Source organism: Dryobates pubescens, chromosome 25 (genome assembly GCF_014839835.1).
Source record: "Dryobates pubescens isolate bDryPub1 chromosome 25, bDryPub1.pri, whole genome shotgun sequence".
Classification (NCBI taxonomy): Eukaryota; Metazoa; Chordata; class Aves; order Piciformes; family Picidae; genus Dryobates; species Dryobates pubescens.
Window position 1 is genome coordinate 15,363,838 of NC_071636.1, and position 12,951 is coordinate 15,376,788.

Genomic DNA, 12,951 nt, shown 5'->3' on the forward strand with positions numbered 1-12,951 from the left:
CGGTAAAAGGAGCAGTGACTCTTCCAGCTACAAAAAAAGGTTGCCAGAGAACATTAGGGAATAATTTTCTTTCCTGTGACACCTCTTCGCCCAGCTCTGTGCCTAACCAGACCAGCAGCAGCAGCATGCCTTGATATGCAGTAAATGTAGTAAGTCCTTATCTCCCTGAGAAACTGTGTTTGACGTTTCTGCAGATGCCTGCCTCCCTCCCTTCCCCTGCTCTGGTTTTATAGATGGATTTATAGGGAGGTAAGAGGCTGTCAGCATTCTAGGTTCTCTGTTAATTGAGATGGGATCTCAGCAGAGGAATGAAGTCCAAAACATTTCCAACCTTCTGCCCCTGACACAGTTTGATAGGAAAGGGTAAAAAAACCATGAACACCAGCAGTGTATCCTGCATATAGTGTGCATGCTTCAGCACTCTGCAAGGAGAGGCCTGACTGCAGCTTCAGGAACTGATGGTCAGAAGGCAAATCAAAACCAAAATCAGGATCAAATCACACTGCAGTGCCTGCTAATTCTAATGCAAGAGCGAGTTCTTGGTAGCTGACAGCTCATCAGGGGTCATGCAGATGACTGTCAGCATGCAGGAGTGGAAAAAATAGCATCTATGAGCATCTATGACCAGTGAAGGATGTGCTGCTGCTTTGTGAATCCATCAGCTCACAGTCTGCTGAACAGTTTTCAGTGGCAGAAACAAATTACTGCTGTGCTCTCCTATACAAGAATCCCTTCTTCCAAATGAGGTGTTCCTGGCCCTCTCTACACCCCTAGTAGCTCTTACCTGCATGATGTCAATGGCCATGGCCTGGGTCTGCACCCCTTCCACATTGTTCACCAGCCAGTGCACCACTTCTGCACTGATGAAGCAGGATGGAGCGAGGCCCTTCTGTTCGGAGAGCAGCTGGACCCCTGTGCTGGAGCACAGCAAGCCACACAAGTTAGCACAGACTGGCTCCAAGAGCTTTTAGGGTACAAAGACAAAAATCACTGCTGGACAGAAGAGGGGCATAAAGACACAGGACAAGAAATGCAGTGCCCCCACAGTGACACACCCCAAGCCTCTGATAACAGGAGGAAGAGCTGCCACTGACAGTGTTCCTCAGAGATTTCTTGCTTTGACAAGATTCTGGGATTCTAACAATGGAATTCTCTGCAGCAATGCTCAGACCTCAATTTCCTCAACAATTTCTTGTTGGAGAGATTACAACTCAACAACAAAAGGAAGCCTCAAGCTTCTGCAGCTGATATGGGGCTCTCCTTTGAGTGACTTCATGCCCTGTGCCCTCTCACAAACACCTGGGCAGATCCCAAACACGGATATGAAAAACTTACGTGGGGTGCTTCATGGCTTCGAGAATCTCCATCAGTGTAGAGGAGGAAGTTAGCGAGCTGGCTGAGCACTGCTGGGAGCTGGGAAGCAAACAGAAACATGTTCAAAACAATCAAAGAGCTGCCAGACTTGTTCACATACATACAGTTAGGGCAAATGCTCTCTCTTCTCATCCCAGCAATGACTTTGCCACATATATTTCCTTTTTCATCTCCAGAAGGACACCTGAAAGTATCAGACCCATATTCTTCCCCCTGAGGTTGTCAGGTGCTTGCTGCACTGACCCAGTTCATACTATGTTACATACAGTCCTGCTTAGGTGCAGTTGAGAGCAGACCCTTTTGGGTCAGGTGTGGGTTTCTACTGCAATATACAACTACAGGACACAGGTGCTAGTGGAGCTTATTTGTAATGGTTGCTTCCTCCCCAGCATCTTGCCTCCAGGTTAGAACTTCTTGGATTTCATCAGCCTGGCTGATCCAATGCCACCTGCAGGGTGCCTTTGCCACAGGACAGAAGACAGATGTCAATTCAAAGCCTGGGTTTCTGCTAACAGACTTCACTTCTTGAAGAAGGAAGCTCTTCATGTGGGTGGGGAAATCAGGCCTTGTGTCATTTAATTCTGGCAAACTGGGGTGCAAGGCTTATTTTACTACCACTCTTGCTGCACGTGGAAGTGCTGCAGCGAGGCCTTGTGACAAGCATCGTCTGGTGCTGACAGACACAGCAGATCTTGTTCTCAGGGTCCTGCTGAAGTGTCCCTACCTCAACACCAGAAAGGGCAATGTAAGTGAAGAGGGCTGCACTGCAGCACTGCTGTGCTTCCCTTACCTGCCCTCTGCAGCACCAGCTGTGGGATATCCTTGCTCTGCCACATTCTGGGAGCTTCCCAAGGGCTGGGTGTTCCCCCTGTCAGGTAACTGCCCTGTGGTTACCAATGTGCTGCCATCTGAAGCTCCAGGAACTGACTGATCTATGGAGACCTGCAAGGACCAAGCACAGCAACACCTTGATATAATTCCTGCTGTAATCCATTTCCCATCTTCTCACCTGCCACACATCACCTGTGCCTCAGCTCAAGTTAGCAGTCAACAAGCAATACTGTAGGGCAAGCACGAGCATATGCAGGAAGGCTAAACACAGTCTTGCTCTTGTCATCACTTGAGAGATATTGACAAACATGAATCCAGATTCCAGGACAGATGATCACCCACCCAGCAACCAGCTGTGTTGAGGGAACTACTGGCACACCAGCTACAGCAGCCCCAACCTGCCTCTGCCAGCAGGAGTGAATAACTGGGATTAGAAACATGCCACAGACAGAACAGGAAACTCAGTCACTACAGGAAAGTAGTAAGCAGCTAGAAAAAATAGCTCCAGCCCCAAGTCTCAGACAAAACTATGCAAATGTATCACAGGGAGTTCAGGTTTCATAATGCACAAAATCAGCTCATCCTCCTGCAAGGGTACTACACCAGGAGGCTCTTGGCACCCACCCACACCTATGTCTCCTAGACAACCAGAACCCTTTCCTCCCGCAGGAACACTTGCACTGTTCCCACAGTAGACTGAGGAGTTCACAGCGCTAACAGAAAATCATTTCAGAGAGAACAGAGATGCTGGAAGCCCCAGCACAGCACAGGCTGTGGCTGCCATCTGTCACTGACATGTATGGTTGGGAAAGGCTCATTACATAAAGCTAGAGGTGCGGGAGGAACTCCGCCAGCAGAGCACCTCCCTAGCTCCGGCTGCTGTAGACACAAGGGCTGCTGTGCCATGATGGCTCCGCAGCACAGACACAGCTGAAAGCAGAGAGCTGCCAGTCTGACACAGGTCTGATAGCCAGACCAGAGTCACTGCTCCTGTCTCCAAGGATCTCTCTGCAATGGCAGGTGTCTCTCTCTGGGCAGCAAAAACCAGCAGATGCTCCAACATGGCATCCCCAGTTCCCACAGCCTCCTCATAGCTCAGTGCAGCATCTTTCATGGACACACTGTGTCACTGTTCACTCCTGACTGCTGCTAAGTGTACAAACAGCTTCTGTCAGGGTGACTCCTTCAGACCAAGATGACACCAATATTTTCAGCCCTCAGTCGTTTAAGACTCCAAGGACACAATTTGACTTGGATCTCCCCAGAGCCACCTGTCAGTCAAACACCACAGAAGCAATGTAGCCAAGAACAGGATGAGTAAAGCTGTTGCCATTTGGTTTAGCAAAGGGAAGATGGAAAATGAGTAGTTACTGAAACACAAACCAGGCAGCTTCAGTAGCTGGCAGGACAGCACTGCTAAGGACAAGGAGGCAGGGCACATCCAAAGCACTTTACAGACGCTGAGTGGTGGAGGGAAACAGCCAGCAGCAGCAGCCACTGTGTCCTGCTGCTGGCACACACCTGCCTCTCAAGGCACAGCTCTGCAAAAACAGGTTCCCCACGTGGCAAGTTGAGGGCAACAAATGCTCTCCACCACCTCAGTCCAAAAGCCAGAGATGCCAAGGTCCCATTCAGAACTAACCTGTGAGTAGAAGGTGGAGGCTGTGCGTGGGCTGCGAACAAAATCCATAAAGAAGGCCCCATCCTGAAGGCATCAGCGGAAGCAGGCCCATTAATGGCAACAGCAACAGGAACAAGGAGTTGAAGAAAAGCAAACACAAGGTTGTGCAAGTATGAAATGACCACAGAGAGAAAGTATGAGGAGAATGCAAACCCAAACAGACCCAGAACACCGGATGCAGCAGAAGGCAGAGCATCAGGAGTTCCTCCATCACACCCACTGGCTGTCTCTTGATCCTCCTCAGCACTGATGCTTTCCTGAGTTTTGAAAATCACACTGACCAAGAGCCAGCTGGGACTACAGCCTGCCCTCCACACTGTACAGCAGAAAGCCCTGAGGGATGCTGGCTTTCCATCCCAAAAGCAGCGCTGAACAGCACTCCAGAAAGCTGCAGCAGTGCACGTGCAAGGCCAAACACCCAAGGGACAACAGCTCCTCTGCTCTGCCAGTCACCAGCACACAAAGGGAGAGCAAAACAGTTCTCTTCACACTCTTCCTTTCAAGGGCAGGTCTGCTATGGTACAAAGGAAAGGCAAGAAGAATTCATCACCAAGATCTTTTCAACACCGAGTTCAATAGTTTATGCAAGATGCAGCAGACACTGCCTGTGCTGTGCTCCCTGCCTGCCTGCAAACCCTGGGTGAGTTATCTCCAGCTGCTAGGCACAGATGTGTCAACATTCTCTTGTCACAGGAGACAATGCAGTGGAATCCAGCTTGATTTTCACTTCCTATTTGCAATTCTTTATTCTGCTCCCTAGGCAAATTAGTTTGTCTAGCCTGCAGTGAAGGTGATGCATCCCCTGCCACATGGCATTAAAACACCTTCTGGAAAGAAGCAGCACTGGGGTTATGTGGCTGGCAACTCACAGGGTGCAGACAGAGCCAAGCACCCTGCATCTACCTGGGCAAAGACTTCCCAAACAGATCATGTCTCACTGCGTCAGAGTCCTGCAGCACTGCCCACGAACTGGGCACTGAAGTGACTTCTCAGTTCCGCCCTGGCACAGAGCAAAGGTCAAGTCAGTGGCTCACTTTTGGTTTGGATTAACCCCAGCATGGAATCATGCCCCAGAACAACACCTGGCTGTGACAACTGCTCAGTACTCTGGCTGCAAGTCCCCAGACAGCCAGCAGCCATCCTCATGCTTTAGGTGAGCCCTAAAGGGGTGGTGTTGCCCTGGAAACATGAGGCACACACTTGTTGATGTTTCCGAGTGAGGTCCAAACTGCCTGATAAGGACTACCTGCCCACCAGCACCTCACCAACAAGCATGAGCCCTCGGTTTGGAGAGCCCAAGTGCTTCTCTCCCAGTTCCTATCTGTAAATATTTATAGGAGTGTTTACTACTGGAGTGTGAAAGGCTTTCAACTCCATCAGTCTTTCCGACTCCCCAGACAGCCCTCCAAGAGAGGCTTTTGAATACAGTTAAAGTTACACCAGATTGTTGCTTATTAGCATTTGCGGATAGCACAGAGGCTGCTACTTTGTTTCCCATCAGGTGTCACAGCTAAGGAAGTCAGTTTGGCCTTTTTGCTCTGCTGTGCGGCAAACCTGACACAACATTCCTCCGTGTCCTCCATGGAATTTTCACCACCTTCACTGCTAGAGAGAGATATTCACACCACTGGTAGAAAGAGATGTTTACAGCTGCTGTATTCATTTCCCAAACTGGTGGAAGAGGAGAATGCAAAGCTTGAATCACCACCTGAAAGCTTCAAAACATGTCTCCGTTCACTTTCTGCACCTGCTTCTTCCAAGCCTAGCAGGGCCTGCTCCAGTGAGATGCCTGCAGTTACTCTGTCACTCCAGCCAGAAATGCCCAGGTTTCCAGAACAAAACCAGACCTGTCTCTGGTGGCAGAGAAGGGTGGATGTTGAAACACAAGATGCTAGAAGGTGGGTAAGTTGATAGTGGGGAATCTAAGGACTTTTCCTTGCAGTATTTCAGCTGTTGGACTCAAAGGCAGGTCACACTTCAGTGATGTGTCTTCATTCAGTTCCTTGCCACTTTTGCTGCAAGATCTTCACTTTTCATACACAAAAACAATGAAATATTGCTTGCTAAACTTGAGAGTGGAGTTTCTGCTCTCTGGTACTCACAGGGCAACTGCCAAGAAGGCTGAGGAACAGCAGTCATAGAACAGCCTTCAAGTGTCTGAGGAGAACTCCAGGAAGACATTTTCCTTCAGCCTGGAGTGGAGCCAGGAATGGCATCTAAATCACTACTCACTAACACATCCTCTCCTCTCAGCAGATGCAAGTGACTGGAGATCCTGCTGTTCAAATTCCCCTGAAGCTTCAGACAGCCATGGGTAGAGCTGGAGTTTGCTCTCAGAGACAGCCTTCAGATAGGTGCAGACAGCACTGTGCTGCTAAATCTAAAACTCAAAGCCTGCAATGGAATGTGCCACTGGAAAAGGAAATGGGCTGATTCCCAAGCGGCACTGAAATTAGCAAAGCGTACTGAGATGGCATCCCAGGGATTCCATCTTACTGTGCTGAAGAACTGAAGGGTGGTTGTGCCCCAACCTCTTCTTATGCCCTTGTACACAAAGGCTTAAGGGCACCCCTGGTACAGGACCACTCCTTGCTGGGTTAGAGAGAAAGCTGTGGGATGATGTAGCCATGTGCCCAGAGAAGTGCCCTTCTGTTATCTGGGCAGTGGTTCTGTGACAAGAGCAGCTGCAGAAGCAGCAGCAAGCCTTTACCTTGCGTGGGCTGTCCACGTAGGTGGGGGTGATGGCAATGCTCCCGCTCTCCGAGGGCTGCCCGCTGCTCTTCCCAGACAGCAGCGCTGCCTGCTGCTCCCCCAGGCTCCTACAGCGAAAGGAAGGAACCCAGCGTTGGTTCAGGCACTCACTACCAGCTTCTACCCCGAGGCAAATGTTGCAGAGGGCTACTGCTCTGTTCTGAGACCTTTGCTGTCCCACACTGTGAAGCACAGAGCGCAGCCCAAGTTCTGCAAGTACAACACAGCCCAGTGACCCTGCCCAGCCCTGTGGGGCAGCTGCCTCACCACTTTCCACTGCAAAACCTCTGACACTGCTCATGTGCTTTGCAACAGCTCTGAACTGTGTGCACAGCACAGCTGGCAGCAGGACTCTGAGCTTCTCTGAACCGTTCCAGATCAGTTCTGAACAGGAATCTCAGAGGTTTCACAGGTATTTAACAGAGGTTTCCAGTGCAAACAGGCTGCTATCTGCAGGCTCTGTTTGTTACCCAGTGCTCAGACAGAGACCACTCAGCTGGTAAGGTGCACTTGTGTGCCCTTCTGTCCCAGCTCACTGAAAATCTGTTTGTGATTTGACAATCTGATGTGAAGGGACTGTGAGGCTCCTTCTGAATTACTGGACATTCACTTCTCTAGTCTCCATCTTCCTTTCTAGCCTTGGGGGTTTATTCTGGTACCTGCAAAGCCCAATACTTCCCCAGCCCTGCCACAAGGACACTGAAGACGCATGATCCCACACCCCCTTTTCAAGGCAAAGGTTCCCAAAGCTGCTTTAGCCAGCCCAGGAGGAATACACAGCAAGGATGGTCCAGAGCTCCAGACACAGCCTAACTGTAGAGACTCACTTCTGACTGGCTTCCATCTGCAGCAGAGCTGAGAGTGCTGAGGTTCCTTTCTTCCCAATGGGAGGCCCAGACTGCTCCAGAGAGTGGGTGGGAATTGGACCAGCAATCTGCAACCCTTTCATGGCAGACCCTTTCTACCAGAGAACGAAAAAAATGAAGGCACACTTAGCCAAGCTAGGCTTAACTGAGAAGTTAACACAGCACCACAAACCAGCAGGCCTTTATTAGGTGTACTTCAACGAGACAGTTAAAGCACAGGGACACAAGAAACAGCCCAGCCCAGTGCTCTGGGTGGCTGGTTTTCTCAGAACAAAATGGTTGTTACACTGGAAAAGGTGGATTGGCTCTGACAGAAGCTAACCCACTCAGTGTGGGAACTGCAAGGCAATTTCATGCACACTAACAGCTTTCTCGTCACCTTCTTGAAACCACCATTCACCAGCAATTCACCCACTGAGTTCTCTTTGCACAGCCCATCTAAGCCTGCAGCACACAACCAACCCAGCCAGAAGCAGCAGCTTAACCACCTCTCAGATACCTCTTTACCAGTTGCCTGCATCAGAAGGTGCAATAATGTGTCCCAGCTAACCACAGCTACAGCCCAAGCAACCAACATTTGCCAAGAGCTGGCATCAGGCTTGTGGTAAGAGAAGACCAGCTGGGGTCAAAAACAGCACCCAGGGGGTAGGGCACAGCTGTGTTCTGCAGAAGAGCTTGGCTTCTGAGTGAGCTGCTCTGGTTCCAGCCATGGAAGCACTGGATACTCACTCCAGGCAAGTTTAATTAGTTCAGGAGCAGCAAGGTGTTAACCAGGCCACAGCACCTGAAACCAGAATGAGTGCAGCAGCCAGCACTGCCCTGTGTGGGGGCTACCCCTGCACACAGACACCCCTCAGCTTGCCTGGGGCTGTCTCAGGGTCTCTGCTAGGCTGAGCTGGCAGCCAGCAGCCGGGACTCACCCGGATCATCCGATCGGAGCGGTGGCGCCGCCGGATGCGGTTCAGGGCCTCCACGAAGCGGATGAAGCCGTCCAGCAGCTGCCACTCCTCCTCCTCGGAGCGGGGCCTGTCCCCGTACACATCGCAGTGCGCCTCCCCCTCCACGATGCGCTTGGTGGCGCTGATGCAGGCCGGCAGCAGCAGGAAGCGGGTCCGCCAAAACTTGAGGGATTCAATGAGACTGCAGGCACAGGGGAGACAGGGCAGAGGTCAGCAAAGCTTCCTGTGAAAGGTTTGGCAGCAGCAACCTGCAACCATCTGCTGCAGGTGGCAGGGAGTGCAGGGACATCTCCCAGACAGGCAAAGGAGTGGCCACCAGCATCCCTGGGAAGCATTAAACCACTGCTGTGAAGAGAAACTAAGGCTGTCTTCAGAGGAACTGCAGCATAGAGAAGCATCTTCTGATCTGTAAGAGACAGGCTGCAAAGGCTGCTTCTGTGAAAGTGAGAAGAAAAAGGGATTTTAGGAGGTACACCTGTTAGTAGGAGGCATTTTGGCTGAGACCTGAAAAGAAACCAAGACAGACTGATTTTGGTGAGAGAAGCCATCAAAACGCTATTGATACTGGTGGAGATGTTCCACACTGCCAACGACAAGCCCTGCTTTGCATAACTTAGGAGTAGGACCGCATTCAAGCTAAGCCTAGGACTCCAGCAAGCCTCCAGCAGATTAAAACGAATTGGAGGGAGCCAAGAAAAGCATCTGTGAGTTACAAAATGCCATCACATTTCTTTGCATTTGCAGCAGAGGAAAACCACGCTGAGCTTTGTGATCAAGCCTTAATGTCAAAGACCAGAGAATGCAGCAGCAACAGTCAGAATCCTCCAAGGTAACAGCTGCTAGCACCACACAAGTGGAAGCAGGCCAGCTACTCCCCCTGGAGTGCTGAGCATTTGTGGGTTGAACTTGTTGCAGAAATTTTAGGTCAAAAAGGAAAAAGAGGCATTTAGGACACGGAACAGTCTGGATGGAAAAGGAGCTCTCACCTGAAATCCTCGGAGCCGGCAGAGCAGATATACTGATCCAAGTAATTCCACTTGTACTCTTCTAGTCTCTCGTGGGAAAACTCTACCCAGCAAGAGACAAATTCAGAGTCAGAGTGTGAGGGGCACAAGCTGTAAGTGTAATTTATCTGAGCAGATTCGTATGGATACCTAGAAGAGAAAATGGAAATATTCATCTCAGCAGCAGCAGGGCTTCTCTTTCTTCTCCCAATGAGCAAGAAGGCCCCACAGTTGTGTCCTTCCATGCAAGCAGGAGCAGCTGGAAGAGCCAGAGGCACTCACTTGGGCAGGTATCGAGTCACAGTGATGATTTTGTCTTTCAGTGTCACTTTGTGGAAGGTCCTGCCCATGCTCAGCCAGTACTGATCTTCTTCCTCGGGACGGTTTCTTGACACAAGACCTAACAGTAAGAAGCAAGACACTCCCTTCAGCTACTGCAACTCACAGCTCTCCCAGCAAACTGCACCTAGAGAGAGACTCTAGAACTGGGCTTCTGAACACAAGGAAACTTCAAGGCATCTTTTCAGGGCACATTTTAAAGGAACATAGGGACAATGAGGGATTTGTTCTGACAGTTAGGGTTGGCCAGTATCACAAGGAAAGAATTCACACACCACCAACACAGACCTCCAGTGAGGACAAGTAGAGAACTGATGATAGCACTGGTGATAAACTGGCAGGTATGATGGTAAAGCTGGGCTCCACTTTTGCTTCCTCCCTCCACTCCTGGAACTAACCACTCAGGCTCAGGACTTTACCAAAGGAAGCCTTGCTTGCTCACTCCCAAACCACATTCTATTTGTGTGCATGCCCTGCTCTGTGAACAGTGTCACACTGCAGATCCAGTGATGAAGTCAGAAGGCAAGCAGAAGGTCAGGTTCTCTCAGGGGCAAATGATACCCTCTGAACCCACTCCAGTCCTCTGGGCTTTCATTAGGTTTAGCTGACTCATGGTTTCAGGACAACGAAGCTGTGCCTGTCTACCTGGGACCTTCACAGCCATTTCAGAGTTAGGAAACTGCTTCAGACACACACTTGGGAGCTTTATGTCTAGAGATGTGCCTGCCCTGCAGGCAGCATGTGAACTGTGTTTCAGATGCAGTCCTCAAATGGCGCTCAAGCCATATTTCAACTGGGTTCACCTTCTTTAGTATGAGGCCAGTTTCTTATTACAGCTCAACAATCCTGCACCTGTCCCCTCACAGTGCCCTGAGCTGTTTGCGCTGCCCCAGCTCAGACTCTTCCAGCAAAGACAGACAATCACAAGAGGGCTTCACTGAGCATCTGGTCCTCATCCATGGGGGTGAGAGGGAGTGGCAGAAGGAGAGACAGACAAGGCTGGGTGGTCAGTGGGGAGTCACTCACCTCGGCTGTAGAGGGGACTGCTGCTGAGTGGGGGCGGCACGGCTGTGGCTGGCTTCTGCGGCTTGGGCTGCACAATGATCTGATAGCCCTGCATGAGCCGCTGGCAAATGAACTCCTCAAACACCTGCTGGGCTGTCATCTGCACTCCTTCCTCATCTCTCCTGAACACAGAGGTTAAGGGGACCAGAGTAAGGAAGCTGACCACACACCTATTCTTAGCTCTGCACCTCCCAGCTGAGGATCTCTGCCTGCTCTGGGCACGTGGAGCATTCTGCCTGCAGAACAGGACAGCAAAACAGGTCCTTTCTGCCTGGAACAGCTGAGGATCAGCTGCCTTGGAAAGCACAGATTTGCTTACAACAGCTGGTAAACTTCCCATACATTCACCAATGAGTGCTGTTACAGCACTTTGCAGAGAATCCCAGAGCAGTGTCTAAGTGTTCAGCAGAGCCCAGAGCTGCAGGTGTGCAGGCAATGCCTCTCCCTCTGCCACACCAGCAAGTCTAGATCAGAGGGAGATTTAAGACACATCGCTACGGCATCTTATTCCAACCACCTATTCTCTGAGCTTCATCTTCCTGCTCTAAGGGGGCATTTAACATTTCTCTTAGGTGTTTCTTCACTCATCCTGCTACTTCCCACGTGTTTCAATCACCCTGACCAACGTTTTTGGTTTGCTCCCACGAAGCAGCAATATGAACAGACCCTTCTGATGTCTTACAAGATGGGCAAAGTTTGAAAAGATGTTTAAAGAGATGAGACAGCTTCAGCAAAAAAAAAAAACAACAGCCCAGCAAACCAATGCTGTTAAATAATGGTTACCAGAAATCTCCAAGACAAGCTGAGGAGTTCTGTTTATCCCACTAACACTACTTGCCACCAAGATTCTTTGAAGTTCCCCCTGGAAGTGAGAACAAGGATGGTGGGCACTGTGTGCCTGCTGGGTTACTGGTTCCAAAACACTTGACAGAATAACAAAGGTGCTAGCTTGAGGCTGACTTCTTGATTGAAAGAAAACAAGAAAAGAGATGTAAACATTTGCAGACAAGCACTTTCTAAAGGCTACAGAACACGATGCTGGCAGATGGCAACACCAAAAAAGGTGCAAAGAGCAAACTGTGAGTATCCTGCTGCTGACATCTTCAGCAGCTCATCCTTCTTGTACAGGCTCCAAAGCGTTCCTCCTCCACCAACTGCACCTGAAGCCCTTGGATTCACTGCAAGCCACTTTAGAGAGGTGCTGGCCAAACCTGTCCATGTCAGCTTCTGGAAGGAGGTCATAGCAACCCTCGGTGTAGTCGTTCTGCAGGCTCTGGCGGTCGGGGAAGTAGTCGGTGGTGAGGGGGAGGCACGCCGGAGTCGTGAGAGACTTCCAGTCCACTCCAACTGTACAACAGAAGCCTGGCACTACGGGGGGAGCAGACAGCGTCAGAACTGCCTCGTTGTGTCATTGGGGGGCACACAAGGGGGTGTACATGGCCACCATCAAAACAGAGGGTGCAGGGGAGATGAGAGGAGTGCGTGAAGACGAAGGTTAGGAAGAACGAGGGACAAAAACAGTTGGTGTAAAGGCAACAGGGACAAAAGGGGGTGGAATGGGAAGGGAAAAGGAAAGCAGGAGGGGAAGAAGGGAGGGAGAGAAAGAGACAGAGTCTGTTAAACAATGCAATGCACATGCTGAATCAATCCCACATGCAAAAGGCATTCCAAGTTAATGCATTTAATTCTCTGCTGACAGAGAGCTAGAGCTGACACAGCCACTGCTTCCCCAGAACTACAGCAAGTCAGGTGCAGTTATTGATGATTAACAAAACAGAACAACATTCCAAGTCTGAACAAGAAAATCAGACCAGCTTTGCATCCTAGATAACTGCAGAAGGAGCTGGGGATGTGGAGAGCAAGAACAGTAGAGCAGCCTCTTTCTGGAACAGTACAACAGCAGAGAAGGGAATATTCCCACAGTTATCAGAATAGAGGACAGACCCAGAAGTGTGGGGAGACCAGAAAATAGTAACTTGGAAAGCAATCCTTCCTCACACCCTTTCTTAGAGCTATGCTGCAGTCTGGAGATGACAGATTTAAAAGTAGACATTAAGAAGCAAAATCTAACTAACTGACAT

General features: G+C 50.2%; 1 protein-coding gene across 9 annotated transcripts in view; it reads right to left on the bottom strand.

Annotated features, from left to right (window-relative positions):
* The window catches only part of DEPDC5 (DEP domain containing 5, GATOR1 subcomplex subunit), a 45,272-nt gene that overhangs the window by 9,615 nt on the left and 22,706 nt on the right, over positions 1-12,951 (bottom strand). For 3 of the 9 annotated variants that reach the window (XM_009910964.2, XM_054173175.1, XM_054173173.1), the window contains exons 25-35: positions 12,082-12,265; positions 10,832-10,992; positions 9,749-9,866; positions 9,449-9,616; positions 8,424-8,643; positions 7,465-7,598; positions 6,597-6,705; positions 3,848-3,910; positions 2,165-2,316; positions 1,336-1,413; positions 785-917 (exon numbers count right to left, since the gene is read on the bottom strand). In XM_009910964.2, coding sequence (XP_009909266.2) covers positions 785-917; positions 1,336-1,413; positions 2,165-2,316; positions 3,848-3,910; positions 6,597-6,705; positions 7,465-7,598; positions 8,424-8,643; positions 9,449-9,616; positions 9,749-9,866; positions 10,832-10,992; positions 12,082-12,265 — 1,520 coding nt within the window. The remainder of the gene's footprint in view (positions 1-784; positions 918-1,335; positions 1,414-2,164; positions 2,317-3,847; positions 3,911-6,596; positions 6,706-7,464; positions 7,599-8,423; positions 8,644-9,448; positions 9,617-9,748; positions 9,867-10,831; positions 10,993-12,081; positions 12,266-12,951) is intronic. The other 6 variants (XM_009910965.2, XM_054173174.1, XM_009910966.2 and 3 more) reach the window with 3 other exon arrangements.